At 44.6% G+C, this 19,476-nt stretch overlaps 1 protein-coding gene across 3 annotated transcripts in view; it reads right to left on the reverse strand.

Moving 5' to 3' along the window:
• The window catches only part of tns3 (tensin 3), a 41,704-nt gene that overhangs the window by 9,828 nt on the left and 12,400 nt on the right, over nucleotides 1-19,476 (reverse strand). For all 3 annotated transcript variants that reach the window (XR_003274941.1, XM_026197121.1, XM_026197120.1), the window contains 5 exons: nucleotides 6,019-6,732; nucleotides 4,707-4,946; nucleotides 4,310-4,431; nucleotides 4,004-4,121; nucleotides 3,698-3,772 (listed from right to left, as the gene is read on the reverse strand). Coding sequence is in view for 2 of the 3 variants with exons in the window: in XM_026197121.1 (XP_026052906.1) it covers nucleotides 3,698-3,772; nucleotides 4,004-4,121; nucleotides 4,310-4,431; nucleotides 4,707-4,946; nucleotides 6,019-6,732 (1,269 nt within the window). In the remaining variant the exon portion in view is untranslated. The remainder of the gene's footprint in view (nucleotides 1-3,697; nucleotides 3,773-4,003; nucleotides 4,122-4,309; nucleotides 4,432-4,706; nucleotides 4,947-6,018; nucleotides 6,733-19,476) is intronic.

Genomic DNA, 19,476 nt, shown 5'->3' on the forward strand with positions numbered 1-19,476 from the left:
AAGTCCTCTACATCATAAGCTCTCCTTCCGGTGAAACTGAGGTGGGCCAACAACACTCACACCTGTCACAGCCTTCTGGATTCAGGAGCCGAAGGTAACTTCATAGACACTACCCTGACATCACCTAAGACTTTCGATCACTCCCCTTTCACATCAGATTATAGTCAGCGCACTCAATGGCCAGGAACTGCCTCACATCACCCACACTACAGGACCCATAACTCTCCTCACCTCCGGCAACCTCACCGAAACCCTTCCCCTCCTCCTCATGGACTCCCCTGTTGTACCCATGGGCGGAGTGTCAATTGGGACGATCGGGACTTTTCCCGGTCGGCCGGTCTGTTGATGAATTTTCATGATCGACCCATTATAAATTATTCATAACGGACGTGAGAGTGGCCGGAGTGGGAGCGGGAGCGTGGCGGCCGGCACTGTATTTCTCAGTCATATTTACCCCCCTGCACACTCATCTCATCTCCCCCGTCATATTCTTCATACAGAACTTTCATGGTCACAAAAAAACAAACCAAAAACGAGTATTTAATTCATTTGTTTGTTCTTAAATTAACATAGAATGGAGTAAAACCTCCTGGGAATGGGGAATTCGTTTACCCAATGAACCGATTGCAGGTCAAGTCTGTTTAAGAAATGTAGGGAGATAATGACCGCCCCCTGCCCCCTCGTCTAATGGCATGACCCAAAAATGGCACACGCCAGACTAGAGAGAGAGAGAGAGAGAGAAAGCATGCAAATTCTAGAAAAACAAAAATGGACAGTCAGGAAGGATTAGCGTGGTTGCATAACATTTAACGATACCCCCATGGAAGGCAAGAAGAGAAAGGACAAAGGAGGGGCCGAAAAGGCTAGAATGAGGAAGAAGCGGATGCTGGAGGAGAATGCATCAAAGTGCTCAAAAATTACGGATTTATTCAGAAATCAGGCGTCAACAGGTGAATTGACAGAAAAAATCTTATCTATGAATGTGTAACACATTTACAAGTGATAGTTTACACTTTAGAGTAGGGCATGCAGAAAGTGTTGTAAATGATTTATTTTATGCGGAATGAGCCAGCGCGAAGGACGTCTATATTCCGATTGGTTGCTGGCGTTTTGCCACTGAACCGCGTCATAGCTCATTATTACTATAAAGTTGAGCCACTTTCAACTCTTGGATTGACGCTCTGGTTACTCAAAACGCAACGTCAAGGAATTTGACGCTCCTTGCAGCTGAGAGAAGCCAGCTTCCATTGAAAATGAATGACTTCTGGTAACTTTGGAAGCTCAAGTTAGCGGCGGTGTGAACGCCTCTCACGTGGCGTTGTCAGGGTAGCAGTTTCACTGGATCTAAACAAATCACTCTAACCATAGACCACGTCTTAATATATTTAAAATAATTTTGCAAGGGTTATGACGTTAGTAGTATATATTTTTTAGCATTTTTTTTTTTGACCACCGAGGGCCGGTGGTTTACGAAATTTCCAGATAGATTTTTTTTGGTCCCACTCCGCCCACGAGTGGATTGGGGTTCCAACACCATCACCTGGTGGAGTGAACGTTGTCATGAGTCTTGTCTGGTTTCTGCTTGTCCTGCTGTGTCTGTTTCTGTCTTTCAGGAGGAGACTACAGTTTTGTCAAACATGCATGCAGAGTACCTGGACCTGAAGGAAGTGTTCAGTAAGTCCCGTGCTGCTTCTCTCCCTCCGCATCGTCCCTATGACTGTGCCATAGAGTTAGTTCCAGGTAAGTCTCCGCCTAAAGGCAAACTTTACTCTCTTTCCATTACGGAGAGGGAGGCCATGGAGAAATATATTTCTGATTCTCTAGCATCAAGGTTCATCAGCCCTTCCTCTTCTCCAGCGGGGGCGGGATTCTTTTTTGTTGGTAAGAAGGATGGTTCCCTGCGACCTTGTATTGATTACCGAGAGCTGAACAACATCACGGTAAAGAATACCTATCCTTTGCAGCTGATGTCTTCAGCATTCGAGAGGTTACAGGGAGCATCCGTCTTCACAAAACTGGATTTACGCAATGTTTATCATTTGGTCCGCATCAGGAAGGGGGATGAGTGGAAAACCGCCTTTAAAACCCCTAGAGGGCACTTTGAATACTTGGTGATGCCATTCGGGCTCTCCAGCTCGCCCGGGGTTTTCCAAGCACTCGTTAATGACATGTTGAGAGATTTGGTAGATCAGTTCATATATGTTTACCTGGATGACATACTGATTTTTTCTTTGTCTCTCCAGGAACATGTGCAACACGTCAGACGAGTGCTCAAGAGATTACTAGAGAATGGGCTTTTTGTCAAGGCGGAGAAATGCTTATTCCATGCACTGCTCTGTTCCCTTCCTAGGGTACATCATCTCATCTGAGGGAATACGTATGGATCTTGACAAGGTTAAGGCTGTGATAGATTGGCCAAGTCCAGATTCCCGTAAGGTCCTACAGCGGTTTCCGGGGTTCGCCAATTTTTATCTGCATATTATTCGCAATTTCAGCCAAATAGTCTCACCTCTGACCGGCTTGACCTCCCCCAATACTGCGATCAGGTGGTCTAATACAGCCGAAACTGTATTTTCCAACCTCAAGAGCCGCTTCATTTCTGCTCCCATCTTAGTAGCCCCTGATCCCACACGTCAGATCGTGGTGGTGGTCGACACGTCAGAGGTGGGAGTAGGTGCAGTTCTTTCCCAACGTGCTGCCTCAGACGACAAGATGCATCTGTGCACGTTTTTTTTCTATTGTTTATCTCCTGTCAAACGTAATTATGACATTGGTAACAGAGAGTTGTTGGCTGTCAAATTAGCATTGGAGGAGTTGTGTCATTGGTTGGAGGGGTCAGGGGTACCTTTCATCGCCTGGACCGATCAGAAGAACCCAGAATATATTAGAACTGCCAAATGATTCAACTCCAGGTTCCAGTACTTGGTGGACTGGGAGGGTTACAGAGGAGTTGGGTACCTGCTAGGGACATACTGGATCACTCCCTGATTGATGATTACAATCGACAGGTAGGGTCATCTGGGAACTTCAGGAGGTATTCCTAGAGGGGAGGGTACTGTCACGGTTGATAAACCGTGGCCTCGGGTTTTGCACTTTGTGGGTGTAGAGTGTCTGTGTGTCTCGCGTCAGCACTGATTGTTTCATGTGGGCGTCTACGTTAATTGTTCATTATCACCAGCTACTACTCATTATCCGATCCCTACATATCACCCTGTCTTTCTTCTTGTGTTTATCAGAGTGTTGTATGCAGTCCCAATGTTGTGTCCTGATCTCTCGTTCCCGTTTCATGTATTCTTCTTGTCGCTGGATTGTCTTCGTCCTCAGAACCCCATCCACTCCTCACCTCCCAAAGACTTCACGCATCACCTTCACAGCTCTCTCACTGCAGTTCCTGTGTAATGCACTCCTGCTGTCTACTCACCACTACGCCCTGGATCACCATTGAACATTGTCACTCCCCGGATCGCTACCAGACCTACAGCACTCACCCAGCCTCCTGTCTCCTTGTTATTTTTTTGTCTGACTAATCTTTAAATACCTTCTTTAACTCGCACTTGCTTCCTCCCCTCCTTCCAGTTGTTACAACAAGTAAACACACAGTATAGATGCCACTTGCAAGTGTAACAACTATATCAAGATTGTTTGATAAAAAAGGTTAGCATAAAGATGTCAGAAGTGAGTGAATGGAGTGATTTACCGTGTTCAGCTCTACAAGATCCAAATGAAGGAGACAGAGTCTGTCTGAACGGTGAATAACCCATCATGCTCTTCACTGGAGACAGAGATCAACACACACACACACATAGACACAGCAGGTGAAGTGTGGTTGTGTGCAGATACTCATGAAGAATCTTTACATCATTTAAACCTGGATACTGATGATACTCTTGATTCATGGCTGAAGTGTTAAACTTAACCAAAATACTAAACAATTACTGAACTGCTCGACAAGGATGGGCTCAACTAGTGTCCTTGTGTGTGTGTGTGTGTGTGTGTGTGTTACCGTAAGGAGTGTGTGGTGAGATGGGGAAGGCTGGTGTTAAGGGCATCACATCACTTCCTGTGTCCAGTGAACTGTGAGAGGAGTACTGCAAACCATCTGCTCTGAACACCGCTGCATGCTGCACACACACACACACACACACACACACACACACACACACACACACACACACACACACACACACACACACACAGTCACTGGAGAGAACTAGCAACACTCTAAAAGCTGGAATAAAGTTTTTATTGATTGTGTCTGTGTGTGCAGTGAATAAGAAGTGTTTGGTGACAGTGTGTGTGTGTGTGTCACCTGTGTGTGTGGTACAGCAGGGGTCAGTGTGTTTCCATCTGTAGTGATCAGGTTCAGTGTCCAGGCCGGTTCTCCTCGTGCTCCAGAGAGGTCTGTCTTTGGGCTCGTTATGAATCTGTTCTCTGATGAGACAAGAACACGCACACACACACACGCATACACACACACACACACACACACACAGATCAGTCTCACTGCACACTGTGCTCCTCACATCACTGAACCAGAGACAGACCTGTATTCTACACTGTATCATAGATTCCTGCTCCATGTTGGGGAAGTTATTTTTAAAAGTAATGCATTGTGTTACATTTGTGTCACTGTTCTGTCAGGATGTATTATTACTGCAGGAAAGCTCTGTCATTATTTGAGGAGTGCTGGTGTAAGCTGATCTCACCCCTCTGTTGAGTCCCGTCTGTCTGTGGGCTTCCGCTGCTGTCTGCTCCGCCGGCTCGGCTGGACGAGCTGGGTTTGGTGGAAATGGGCACGAAGGTGGGGTCCAGGTCCAGGATGAGCTGGTTGAGCTGATGGATGGAGTTATCGATGTCCAGCGTCAGAGAGCTGAACTCCTCGTCGTGTTTCTTGTCTGTGTTTTGGCTTTGAGAGATCATGGGACTCGATGGACAGCTGTTCTGCACTGAAACACCAGACACCAACATATAACAGTTTTTAGTTTTATTGTTAGCTTTATATTTAGTATTAAAAAGTTTTATTCAGTGCATTAAGCCCATTCAAATTATTTTTCATTTCTAGTAATGAAACACTGACTAACAAAATGTTTTATTTTTATCTTAAAATAAAAATGTTTCTTTAATATTATTGCTAATTTATGTTTTGTTTATTGGGAAATTAAAGTATAAAAAGGCAAAATATTGTTATATAACCTGCATTAAGTCATGATTTTTCTTTTGATTAAAGAAAAAATATATTAAGTATGGTCTTTATAATGAATCTCATATATCTTTTTATTTCTTACAAATGTTTTTGTGTTTGGGAACATTTTGTACAATTTTAATATATTAAAGGGATAGTTCACCAAAAAAATAAACAATCAAATAAAATTAATAAAAAAAAATGAGATGAGAGTCCAACCAGCTGATAAAAACATCCCAATAATCCACAGCACTCCAGTCCATCAGTGAACATCTGGAGAAGACAAAACCTGAAACACATCCAGCATTAAGATGATTTTAACTCAAACACAGAGTCTATAATCATAATAACACTTCCTCCAGTGAAAAAGTGCATCTGCTGTTGTCTCTCACAGATTAGTTTAGATCTGTTTAAACGCTGCTGGATCTGTGCAGATTTCTCTCCTGATTCAGAACAGAACACTGTTTCACTGGAGGAAGTGTTATTCTGGATTATAGACTCTATGTGTTTGAGTTAAAATCATCTTAATGCTGGATGTGTTTCAGGTTTTGTCTTCTCCAGATGTTCACTGATGGACTGGAGTGCTGTGGATTATTGGGATGTTTTTATCAGACTCTCATTCTGACGGCACCCATTCACTGCAGAGCGTCCATTGATGAGACACTGATGCAATGCTACATTTCTACAAACCTGATGAAGAAACAAACTCATCTTGATCTGGGATGGACTGAGGATAAGCACATTTTCAGCACATTTTTAAAACTATGGCTTTAATATGATTTGAGAGAACCCAATCAGTGTGGCAGTGACAGATCAGAGTAGTTCATGCTGCTCACCGGTGGCTTTAGGCAGCAGCTCGTGCGTGTGTCTGTGGAAGCGCTCCTCTGTAGCGTCCTCCTCTGGCAGGTACAGGTACTGCTGAGCGGCGACCAGCTGCTGCTGATGGACCCAGGTCTGCGTGGAGTATCCGGCGTGCTGGAACACGTGTCTGGGAGAGCCGACGGGCAGCGAGGCGCTCCTCTGAGTGAAGCCAGCTCTGCGCTCGAACTCGTCCACGGCAGCCGCGTGAATCTGAGGATCGTCTGCGCGGCTGGGGCTCCCGAAGCCGTCCGACAGCAGCGAGTTCTGGCTGCTCTTGTGACAGGACGAGGAGAGCGTGCCCAGACTGTCCACGCTGTGCAGGTCGTGCCGTGAGGCCAGCACTTCGTCATCCAGGATGTCGGTCTCGCGCTCTTTTGGCCTCAAGCGTCCGTTCAGATGGACCGGAGCAGGGCTCACAGGCGGCTCCGTCGCAGCGCAGCCTCGGCTCGTCTCGTCCAGACCGAAGCCGCTGAGCAGCCGCTTGAGCTCCACGCGCTCCTGCTGGCTGGGCTGCAGGGTTTTGTGCCAGCAGTCAGTGCGCAGCGAGGCACTGGACAGGCCTGAGTCGGTGCTGGCCGACAGCGTGTGGTCAGGGCTGGAGGAGGTGCTCTGCTGGGCTCTGGAGAGTGTGGCGCTCCTCTTCACCGAGCATCTGTCCAGCAGGAGAGCAGGAGGAGTGAGAGGAGGCGCTGGAGAGAGGAGAGATCAACGTGACACACTGCGATGAAGCAGCTCCAATCCACCAGATCAACAGTACATTCAGTACATCTGCATGACATCCAGTGCTGAGTTAAAGTGTAACTACATTTGGTCATGTAATCTTCCAGGCTACACCACACAGCGCAAATGCATTTGCTAATTAAACGACGTGGTGCTGGACTGAAACTAGCAAACACACCAGGTGTATTACAGGGCCCCTAATTTTTATATTTTCTGTTGTCACATTAATTTTAGTTGAATTTATGGTAATTGTATTACTTTATTTTATTAGTTCATTCATTAGACTTTATTGTCCACCTTAGTGGAAATTTGTCATCGACTTCTCCGAACAGAAATACATCAATGACACCACATTTAAACTTACATTAAAATACACACAGTTAAGTAATACTACCACTGGAAAGCAGCGCAGCTGATTAAAATAATATAGGTTTCGATCTACAATAAACACAATTTTAAAACAATTTCAGTTTAGATTAAGTTCCTGTATGGCATGGGGAATAAAAGATCTCTTATAGATGTTCCGGCTCCCCCGTGGGACCCTGAATCTACGGCCAGAGGGAAGCAATTCACACTCTGAGTTTAGTTCAGTGGGTGTAGGGTGTCTGTTAATATCTGTCGGGCCTTCCTGAGTACCGCCTTATCAAATACATCCCCAAGCTGCCTTTGTGACTTGTCAGTCACCTTCCCTGCCGTATTAACAATTTTAGAAAGCTTGTTTTTATCTTTCACATTCAGGTTACCATACCAAGCTGTTATATTAAACTGTAAAAGTTTATTAGTTATTGTGCTTTTTAAAATAAGCCTATATTTTTACATTTTAGTTACTTTTGTACTTAATTTTAGCTAACTATAATAACCCTGCAATAACTGTCAGCTAAGAGTGTAGTATTTACAGTTTCATCGTATAAGATAGTCTGTGTTTATTCAGCTTCAGCGATGACAAGACCTTTGAGCTTTCTCCAGTGATGCACATCTGTCTTACAGCACTAGTGATGCTAGTTATCCATGTCTAGTGATTTCAGTGACGTTCACAGTCTAAAAGACAGAGTTTCTCACGGTCACACACATTGACAGAGCAGCACACGCTCCTCGTTCATCCAGGCTCAGCTCCTATAGAGCACTACAGTCAGTTTAAGAAGTAAAAACATTCAGTTTCTCCATAGGGAGACTGATTTAAATATAATTTACAAACCTTTAAAGACACACCTGATTTAGTACACATTGAATCATTTCATTTATTATTTTGTATTGTTATGTATTCTTATAATAACTGTTTATTTCACAGTGGAATTAACTTTGAAAAACTACATTAGACATGATGCTGTCCTACTTGTGGCCGTTTGGTTCAGTTCATATATATAGATTTTTAAAAACCCTATGTTAAAAATGTATAGAAAAAATATTTCCAGAACCAGCACTGCTGGAAAAGTTGATGTTGAGCGTCTACTAGCTGCAAACAGCAGGAAGATGATGAAAACTGATCCAGTCTACAGATATTCACCACATCACACTTTATCCATCCAACCTCTCATATCTCCTGACTGGACAGACACAGTGATCAGTGTGTGTTTCTGCTCCAGTAATGATGTTCATCTCTGCTGGTTTTCCTCCTGAGCTGATGAAGCTGAGTTAGTTCACTGAGACCCAGGGGTGGGGCTCTTCTTCCATATATGGTGTTTGGAATGTAAACACAGAGGGCGGAGCATGAGAGGAGAGGGGCGGAGCTGAGGACCAGTCATCTGATACTGCGGCCCTCCTCCAAAGGGAAGATGAGGAGCAGCCAAAATACAAAATACAGTCAGACTGAGACGCACAGTTCACATAGAGACTCCAGGAGCTCATAGTTTGCTTTCTCTACCACTATTGCTATGCCTTCATTATTAGATTATATATAAAGTGCATCATAGAATGCAGGTTGTTTATAATACCTAGGAGGGAAGCACACCCCCTTACATTCAGTTTAATGTTGGAGTGTTTTTCAGTGGACAAATCTTACGTTATTACATTAGTTTCTCTCGTAGTTCCTCTATACACTGTAATAACGGTAATAACTTGTAATAACTGTAATAACTTTAAAACAGTTAAATGAACATCACTAATGATATACACTCACCGGCCACCTGTTCAGTTGCTTGGCAACAAAAATGGCTAATCAGCCAATCACATGGCAGCAACTCAATGCATTTAAACATCTAGATGTGGTGAAGACGACTGGCTGATGTTCAAAGCATCAGACTGGAGAAGAAAGGGGATTTAAGTGACTTTGAACGTGGAACGGTTGTCGGTGCTCGATGGGCTGGTCTGAGTATTTCAAAAACGGCTGATCTACTGGGATTCACACACAACCATATCTAGGGTTTACAGAGAATGGTCCAGAAAACAGAGGCTACGATTGTCTAGCTGAAGGCTGCTGGTGGTGTAATGGTTTGGGGATATTTTATTGGCACACTTTGGGCACTTTAGAACCAATTGATCATCATTTAAATGCCACAGCCGACCTGAGTATTGTTTCTGACCATGTCCATCCCTTTCACATGTCACAAAGCTCAAATCATCTCAGTCTGGCTTCTTGAACATGACAATGAGTTCACTTTACTCAAACGGCCTCCACAGTCACCAGATCTCAATCCAACAGAGCAGCTTTGGGATGTGCTGGAACGGGAGATTCACATCAAAATCAAATCTGCAGTGATGTTAACATTTTAAGATGGATCAAAATCTCTGAGCAATGTTTCCAACACCTTGTTGAATCTTATCCATGAAAAATTAAGGCAGTTCTGAAGGCAAAAGGGGGTCAAACCTGGTACTAGCCAGGTTTCCCTAATAAAGTGGCCAGTGAGTGTATATGGTGTTAAAGCCCATGTTGCAGGTTAACCACCACTGTCAATTAATGGGTACATAAATCACTCAAGATATGTATATCATTTTTAAAATGTCTCAAAAATGGTCTTAAAGACCAGTTTTTTATAAGTTTTTGTTATTAAAGTTTTTTTTACGCAATTCGTTGATGACGTCATGTTGTGGAGAAGTGGAGGAAAGGTAGCCTCAGTCTAGTATCAGAACTATTAGAGACTGACTGAGATGATGAAGAGGTGGCAGGAGCCAACATGTGTGATGACCCGCAGCCGTGTAATTTCAAACCTGCCAGACGAGAGAGAACAAATGAGGAATTGCTAAGAACTGATGGCCATCAAAGCTAATTAAATTCATGGTCAGAGGAGAATGAGTGGAGAGTTGGTGAAGTGTTCTGGTGAGTTGCTATCATTTAGCATCGCAGCAATGAGCACTGGAGCTAGTCTACGAGCAACATAAAATACAATGGATAACAGTTTAAATGTTTATTACCAACAAGCAAATTGCACAAATTCTTTGAAAAAGTAACCCTGCAACATGGCCTTTAAGATGTAGAATATCACAGCTATCCTGCTGTCCTGTAATTACAGAAACACTCACTTTATTTTTACAGTGAATTTATGGCAACAACATTTTTTTTACCATAACTGTAATATTTTATTATTATTATTTTTTACAGTGTGATAACTGTCTTAATTGTTATTTTACTGAAGAAAGTTATCCTTTACAGTACAGTGAATTACTGAAAAGGATCAGTTGAAAACAGTGAGTGGTTCATGAATTCGACTTCACATGAAGGGTCTGTAAAACACAGCTAGAAGAGCTCTTCAATCTGAAGATACAAGTAACTCAACACATCATCCAACCCTTCAATTAACAGATGCTCACATCCTACTATCACTCTCTCTCAGCAGAAACACACAGAAACAGATGAGCTGCAGGGACGGCCGGTTCAGATCTAACCTTCATTAACAGAAAACCTTAAACATGACGGCTGAAGCAAGACCAGCAACTGAGGGTTTAAAAGCAGGAATGTGAGGCTTTTGATTACATTAAAGCACTTCTGTTAAAGCTGTAGCGATTCTTTAGATGGGGACTCTTGTCTGAGATTAACTGGATAAACTTCTAGTTATTTATCAGTGGTGTAGAACCTGTTTAGATTCTCCTCTGGTCTTCTCGTTTGCTCATCATGGTCATGGCAGCTGTAAGATTATAACTTCACACTGATAAAGTTGTGTAGCTATGCACTGTGTATTTTAACATTTGTGTTAACCACGGTTTCTGCTTGTTCTTAAAAAAATCTACATTACTCTTCGTGGTCTTGATCACAAAGGACCTATAGAACCTTTCCATTCCACAAAAGTTACTTCATAGTCGAAGAAAAAAAGTTTCTACAGATGATTAAACTGCTCCTTCACACTAAGAAAAAAAAGAAGAAAAGTTATTTTGAAGAAATGTTCACTGAAAGGTTGTTTGAGGACGGAATCACCAAAAAAACAAACAAACAAAAAACAAACAAACAAACAAACAAAAAAAACCTTATGAGGATACAGCTGATCGAGACGAAATCATATTAAAACCAGTATATTGCTAAACCAAATCATCTCAGCATGTTCAGTCAGGCGTAGTATGCTGCGCTTTTAGACGTGCCTTGAAAGAGGCGTATGGTGTTTGTCTTATGATTTGTCATCAAAAGCAGCCAGAATTAGCCAGCATGAACAAAACATTATAATTACAATTCCATTCGTCTTCCTGCCAAAGCCTCAGCATCACAACTGTGTGAGTCAACAAGATCAGCTAAACTAACACCACACTGACAAACCCACACGAAGAACACTGCTGATCCTCCAGGCACCCGATCAATAAACAGAAGTGCTTCATCTGATACGGTGCTCAAACTGGCTGTACTCCAATAGCAGCACAAATTATGAAGTCATCTGTATGGTTGCTTCAAAATGAGGTTCAGTTGTTGTGACTGGTTGCCAGGGCAGTGCAATGTGGTTGCTAAGAAGTTCTAGCTAGTTTCTGGGTATTTTCTTCTTTTCTTTTGTGAAACAGGAACCTGATCTTCTGGTGTGTAGATGTGCTTCTGGTTCTGGTCTCAACACACGTGGGACAAACAACATGCAGGAGTTTCACTCTAGATCTAGTGGTTTGATCAAATCACTTGTACCAGCTATGAGCAATAATAGTGATGCTAGCCTGAGGAACCAGCGCTAAAATCAAACTAATCCTTCATGGTATCATGGTAAGCTGTGGACTGCCTACAGACGGTGATGGTTCAGAGATGTTGAATTTCTGTGAGCTTTGAGTCACTTCAGCGTTTGCATGTGAATACAAGGCCTGAAGTCTGCCGCAGGAATGCTCTTCAGAATGAGATGTCTGTTTGTGCTTGATCAAGCCCTCTTCATTAAAGGTGCTGGAACTTGTTTCCATGAATACATTTTATGCAAAACAGATGTGGGGGACCTGTGATTTTGGCCAGACTATTCCTGTGTTTGTGAGATCGAGAAGGGTGTGAATTCTGCAGTGCATATGAAGTCCTGCCATGAGGCTCACCGCAGTCAGAAAAAGATGCCTGGACTCACAGGGTGGTTTTAGTGTGTGTGTGTGTGTGTGTGTGTGTGTGTGTGTGTGTGTGTGTGTGTGTGTGTGTGTGTGTAAAACAGCAAAGCCACAGTACAGAAAAAGACAGACTGAAAGTTGCCCAACTATGCAAAACAACAAACCTTTTATAAAAAGATGAGACAGCACATGCACTATGGGATATATCAGAAAACTGAAGGAAGTTTACCTATGCTCCCTCTGCCAGTGTATTGATGAAATTAATAGTTGGATGTGCCAGTACTTTTCTCAGTTAGGAAGAAACTGAAGTTATTGCAGTTGGAAACAAAGATGAAGTGTTCAAGGTGAATGCATACCTTGACTCTAGGGGCCAAACAACTAAAAATCAAGTCAGGAATCTTGGTGTGATTCTGGAGACAGACCTTAGTTTCAGTAGTCATGTCAAAGCAGTAACTAAATCAGCATACTATCATTTAAAAAAAAAACATTGCAAGAATTCGATGTTTTGTTTCCAGTCAAGACTTGGAGAAACTTGTTCATGCCTTTATCACCAGCAGGGTGGACTATTGTAATGGGCTCCTCACTGGCCTTCCCAAAAAGACCATTAGACAGCTGCAGCTCATCCAGAACGCTGCTGCCAGGATTCTGACTAGAACCAGAAAATCTGAGCATATCACACCAGTCCTCAGGTCCTTACACTGGCTTCCAGTTACATTTAGGATTGAATTTAAAGTACTTTTACTCGTATATAAGTCACTCAATGACCTAGGACAGAAATATATTGCAGATATGTTCACTGAATATAAACCTAACAGAGCGCTCAGATCATTAGGATCGAGTCAGTTAGAAATACCAAGGGTTCACACAAAACAAGGGGAGTCCTCCTTTAGTTACTGTGCTCCCCGCAGCTGGAATCAGCTTCCAGAAGAGATCAGATGTGCTAAAACACTAGTCACATTTAAATTTAGACTTAAAACTCATCTGTTTAGCTGTGCATTTATTGAATGAACACTGTGCGATATCCGAACTCATTGCACTATATTTCCACTGTTTTTTATTTATTTATTTTTATATATATATATTTTTTTATGTAAAATCATTTTCTAACTGTTTTTAAATGTATTAATCATTTTAAAAGGGTTAGGGTTAGGGTTAGGGTTAGCCATTTTAAAATGGCTTGTTTTATTGATGTTATTATTTTTCTCCATGATTAATTTCCTTTTTTTTAATGTAAAATACAGTGCAATCAGTTCGGACATCGCACATTGTCCACTGTAACAGACTGAGTCTGGGGCAAAGCCACTGTAACAGGCTGAGTTTGGGCCAAGGCCACTGTAACAGACTGAGTCTGGGGCAAAGCCACTGTAAAAGACTGAGTCTGGGGCAAAGCCACTGTAACAGACTGAGTTTGGGCCAAGGTCACTGTAACAGGCTGAGTCTGGGACAAAGCCACTGTAAAAGACTGAGTCTGGGGCAAAGCCACTGTAACAGACTGAGTTTGGGCCAAGGTCACTGTAACAGACTGAGTTTGGGGCAAAGCCACTGTAACAGACTGAGTCTGGGGCAAAGCCACTGTAACAGACTGAGTCTGGGGCAAAGCCACTGTAACAGACTGAGTCTGGGGCAAAGCCACTGTAACAGACTGAGTTTGGGCCAAGGTCACTGTAACAGACTGAGTTTGGGGCAAAGCCACTGTAACAGACTGAGTCTGGGGCAAAGCCACTGTAACAGACTGAGTCTGGGGCAAAGCCACTGTAACAGACTGAGTCTGGGGCAAAGCCACTGTAACAGACTGAGTTTGGGCCAAGGTCACTGTAACAGACTGAGTTTGGGGCAAAGCCACTGTAACAGACTGAGTCTGGGGCAAAGCCACTGTAACAGACTGAGTGTGGGCCAAGGCCACTGTAACAGACTGAGTTTGGGCCAAGGTCACTGTAACAGACTGAGTCTGGGGCAAAGCCACTGTAACAGACTGAGTCTGGGGCAAAGCCACTGTAACAGACTGAGTCTGGGACAAAGCCACTGTAACAGACTGAGTTTGGGCCAAGGCCACTGTAACAGACTGAGTTTGGGCCAAGGCCACTGTAACAGACTGAGTTTGGGCCAAGGCCACTGTAACAGACTGAGTTTGGGCCAAAGCCACTGTAACAGACTGAGTCTGGGGCAAAGCCACTGTAACAGACTGAGTCTGGGGCAAGGCCACTGTAACAGACTGAGTCTGGGGCAAAGCCACTGTAACAGACTGAGTCTGGGGCAAGGCCACTGTAACAGACTGAGTCTGGGACAAGGCCACTGTAACAGACTGAGTCTGGGACAAGGCCACTGTAACAGACTGAGTCTGGGACAAAGCCACTGTAACAGACTGAGTTTGGGCCAAGGCCACTGTAACAGACTGAGTTTGGGCCAAGGCCACTGTAACAGACTGAGTTTGGGCCAAGGCCACTGTAACAGACTGAGTTTGGGCCAAAGCCACTGTAACAGACTGAGTCTGGGGCAAAGCCACTGTAACAGACTGAGTCTGGGACAAAGCCACTGTAACAGACTGAGTCTGGGACAAAGCCACTGTAACAGACTGAGTTTGGGCCAAAGCCACTGTAACAGACTGAGTTTGGGCCAAGGCCACTGTAACAGACTGAGTCTGGGGCAAAGCCACTGTAACAGACTGAGTTTGGGACAAAGCCACTGTATCAGACTGAGTTTGGGGCAAAGCCACTGTAACAGACTGAGTCTGGGGCAAAGCCACTGTTGATCCAAGATGGCGGCGCGTCCACACGCAGCGGCTTCTCTCTGTCCCGACAGAACGGTGTTTTCGTGTTTTTTTGTCTTGTGAGTCGCAGTGTTTTTGCACGTTGTCGTCGCGTCTACCTGTCTGTAAGCGCAAATACAGTCGCGAGTTTCTGCTCGATGTCGGCAGAACCGCATTTTTACAGTTAAACTCCGCGCAAGCGGAACAGCTGCGGGATCTCGATCTGCTACGGAGGCCTTCACCATCATCGACCCCCACTACTGCATCTCGCCCGCAGCGGAGGCACCACAAGCGGCGTGAGAGGAAGCAGAAGAGGAGGAAGCGCGGAGGTATCCGGGCTAGGCTAACGGCTAACCCACACAAGCCATCTGTCCCCACCATCGTACTGGCTAACGTACGCTCGTTGGACAATAAACTGGACTATATTCGTTTACTACGCTCAACTCAGAGGACTGTAAGAGACTGTTGTGTTTTTGTGTTCACGGAAACATGGCTCAGCAACAGCGTTCCAGATGGCGCTATCCAGCGGACAGAGCTCTCGTCGCGGGAGGAAAAACCTGCGGCGGCGGGCTTTGTGTTTACATCAATGACGCGTGGTGCCGCGATACTGTTGTGATCAGCAAACACTGCTCAACCCTGGTGGAGTTTATGATTATTAAGTGACGGCCATTCTATCCGCCGAGGGAATATACTGCTATACTGCTCATTTCAGTGTACATTCCCCCATTCAACATCACCAGCAACAGGAATGACGCACTTAATGAACTGTACCAACACATCAGTGAGCAGCAGACAGCACACCCGGATGCTTTTCTCATCATAGCTGGGGATTTCAACCATGCTGACCTTAAGAGTGTGTTTCCAAAAATACACCAGCACATCAACTTTCCAACACGAGGTAATAACATTTTGGACTTTGTTTACACCACACAGAGAGGAGCTTACAAAGCCCTCCCCCTCCCCCACCTCGGAGCCTCAGATCACATCACTGTTATGCTAATGCCTGCATACAGACCGCTCATTAAAGTCGCCAAACCAGTTTAAAAAAAGATTAAAGTGTGGCCAGAAGGATCATCAGAGATTCTTCAGGACTGATTCAACACAACTGACTGGGACATGTTTAAACAGGCTGCCACATGCAATAACACCACTGACCTCCAGGAGTACTCAGAGACTGTTACTGCCTACATCAATAAGTGTATTGATGATGTAACGATCACAAAAACTATCACTGTCCGGGCCAACCAGAAGCCATGGATGACGGGGGAGGTCTACAGACTCCTGAAGACACGGAATGCTGCCTTCAGAGCTGGAGATGAGGTGGGCCTGAGAACAGCTAGGGCCAACCTGTCCCGCAGCATCAGAGAGGCTAAGAGACAGCACTCCAGGGGGATAGCTCATCAATTCAGCAACAGCAGAGACACTAGGAGCCTGTGGCAGGGGATACAGACCATTACGGACTACAAGCCCCCACCACGGACCTGTTACAACAACATCTCTCTGCTGAACGAGCTGAACACCTTCTTCGCTCGCTTTGAGGCACAAAACAGCACCACTGCACAGAAGACTCCACCTCCTCCCGGCGACCAGGTGATGACTCTGACCCCAGACAGCGTGAGGAGATCCTTCAGCAGGATCAATGCCCGCAAAGCTCCGGGTCCTGACAACATCCCTGGGCGTGTACTGAAAGACTGTGCAGCAGAACTCACTGATGTCTTCACAGACATTTTTAACATCTCACTGAGTCAGGCTGTTGTTCCCACATGCTTTAAAACTACCACTATCATCCCAGTCCCGAAGAAGCCATCTCCATCCTGCTTCAATGACTACCGTCCTGTTGCACTTACCCCCATCCTCATGAAGTGCTTTGAACGGCTAGTCATGCACCACATCAAGTCTGCCCTCCCCCCCTCCCTGGACCCCTTCCAGTTTGCATATCGGTCAAACCGGTCGACCGATGATGCCATCTCCACTGCCGTCCACTCAGCACTCACCCATCTGGAAAAAAAGGACTCTTATGTCAGAATGCTGTTCATAGACTTCAGTTCAGCATTCAACACAATCATCCCTCAGCAGCTCATCTACAAGCTGAGTCAGCTGGGGCTCAACACTTCGCTGTGCAACTGGCTGGTGGACTTTCTGACTGGAAGAACTCAGGCAGTACGGGTCGGCAGCAACGCATCCAGCACCATCACACTGAACACTGGGGCCCCCCAAGGATGTGTGCTGAGCCCCCTCCTCTTCACTCTGCTGACCCACGACTGCACACCGTCACACAGCTCCAAACTCTTCATTAAGTTTGCAGATGACACAACTGTGGTGGGTCTCATTAGCAACAAAGATGAGACAAATTGCAGGAGCGAGGTGAGCCGCCTGGCCGGATGGTATAGTGATAACAATCTCTCTCTGAACGTGGAGAAGACAAAGGAGATTGTTGTAGACTTCAGGAGAGCACACACTGAGCACGTTCCTCTGACCATCAACGGTGCGACTGTGGAGAGAGTGAGCAGCACCAAGTTCCTGGGTGTGCACATCACAGAGGACCTCTCCTGGACTGAAAACACAGCAGCACTGGCCAAGAAATCACAACAGCGTCTCTACTTCCTCCGCAAACTGAGGAGAGCCAGAGCCCCACCCCCCATCATGTACACATTCTACAGAGGCACCATCGAGAGCATCCTGTCGAGCTGCATCACTGTGTGGTATGGCGCCTGCAACGCGTCCTGCCGAAAGACTCTACAACGCATAGTGAGAGCAGCTGAGAAGATCATTGGAGTCTCTCTACCCTCCCTCCAGGACATTTATGGAACACGTCTCACCCGCAAAGCCCTCTGCATCACAGGTGATCCCACCCACCCATCACACAGCTTCTTAAGCCTGCTGCCATCAGGGAGGAGACTGCGGAGCCTCCAGGCCAGGACCAGCAGACTGAAGGACAGCTTCATCCACCAGGCTGTCAGGAAGCTGAAATCCCTCCCGAACCTGCCCCCCCTCCCCTCTTCTTCCCCAGGCACCACTGAACTATGAACCCCCCCCCCCCCCCCCCACACACACACTAATTATATGATGACATGCACGAGTCACTTGTGCAGCATTGGTCTGTTCACTCACCGCTCACTACCTCATTCGGCATGGAACTACCTCATCAGTCCGTTAAATAACTGCTCTTGCTCACTTGTCACTTGTCACTTTAATCAGACTTAAGATATTTTTAATAAGTGATTTTTTTTGCACTAAAAAATCTTTTAACTGCACTGTTGTTCACTTCATTGATTTGCACTATATCTGTCATTTACCTTGCGCTGCTTTATTTAACTTTATTTTTAACTTTTATTTTTATTATATGTCTTTTTTTTTATAATTCCTTTATTGTATAATTGTATCTACATTTTATATTTGATCTAGTTATTTTTTTAGGCTTTAATGTTAATGTTATCTGTATGCACCGGGGTCTGAGAGTAACGCAATTTCGATTCTCTGTATGTATGTACTGTACATGTGGAAATTGACAATAAAGCAGACTTGAACTTGAACTTGAACAGGCTGAGTTTGGGCCAAAGTCACTGTAACAGACTGAGTTTGGGCCAAAGCCACTGTAACAGACTGAGTTTTGACCCCCCCCCCCCATTTCCTGACAGTGCTTTGGTCCAAATGCCTGCTTTGCTATTTTACGTCACCTACACACACGCAAGTCCTGTGAGAGAGATGCAGAGAGAATAGTTATGGAACTCCAGTAAGGCTGTCGGCAATTTTATTCACTTAAACATCGAATAAAGTGATTATTTTATCTTTAATACATGATGGCAATGTATTTTCAATGAGTCCCCTATGTTAGTAATAATAATGATACCTGCTTGACTGAAAGGGTTGCCAAGTGTTTCACAATAAACGCTGCCCAATTGCTACTCAAAACTAGCCCAAACTAACTGCGTTTCGAGTGGGGTTAGCTGAGTTTCTGGAACTAAAATATACATTATTGGGGCTACTTCAACCCACAGCGTAGACATGAAAAACAGTCTGCGGCAAGAGTGAAAAAGAAGCCAAATTCCACGTGAAAACCACAGACTTGGCAAAACTGTGATGGATAGTAATGTCAACAACGGACACGAGTGCTGTCACGGCGTGACCACAACAGCTTGACGTGGTCTAATTTGGCATGGTCTTACTGCTGCACTAATAGTAGTACAGCTTTCCTCTGTTTATACATATCCTATCCTTACAAGTAATTTTAGCATGATTATTTATGTCCCCTTGAAAAATTGCTCTTGAGAAATTTCAAGTTTATTGTCCCCCAAAATGTTAGACGAAATGTACACCCCTGTGTGAGATATGCTCAGATTTTCTGGTTCTAGTCAGAATCCTGGCAGCAGTGTTCTGGATGAGCTGCAGCTGTCTAATGGTCTTTTTGGGAAGGCCGGTGAGGAGCCCATTACAATAGTCCACCCTGCTGGTGATGAAGGAATGAACAAGTTTCTCCAAGTCTTGACTGGAAACAAAACATCTAATTCTTGCAATGATTTTTAAATGATAGTATGCTGATTTAGTT

This window comes from Carassius auratus, chromosome 2, assembly GCF_003368295.1.
Source record: "Carassius auratus strain Wakin chromosome 2, ASM336829v1, whole genome shotgun sequence".
Classification (NCBI taxonomy): Eukaryota; Metazoa; Chordata; class Actinopteri; order Cypriniformes; family Cyprinidae; genus Carassius; species Carassius auratus.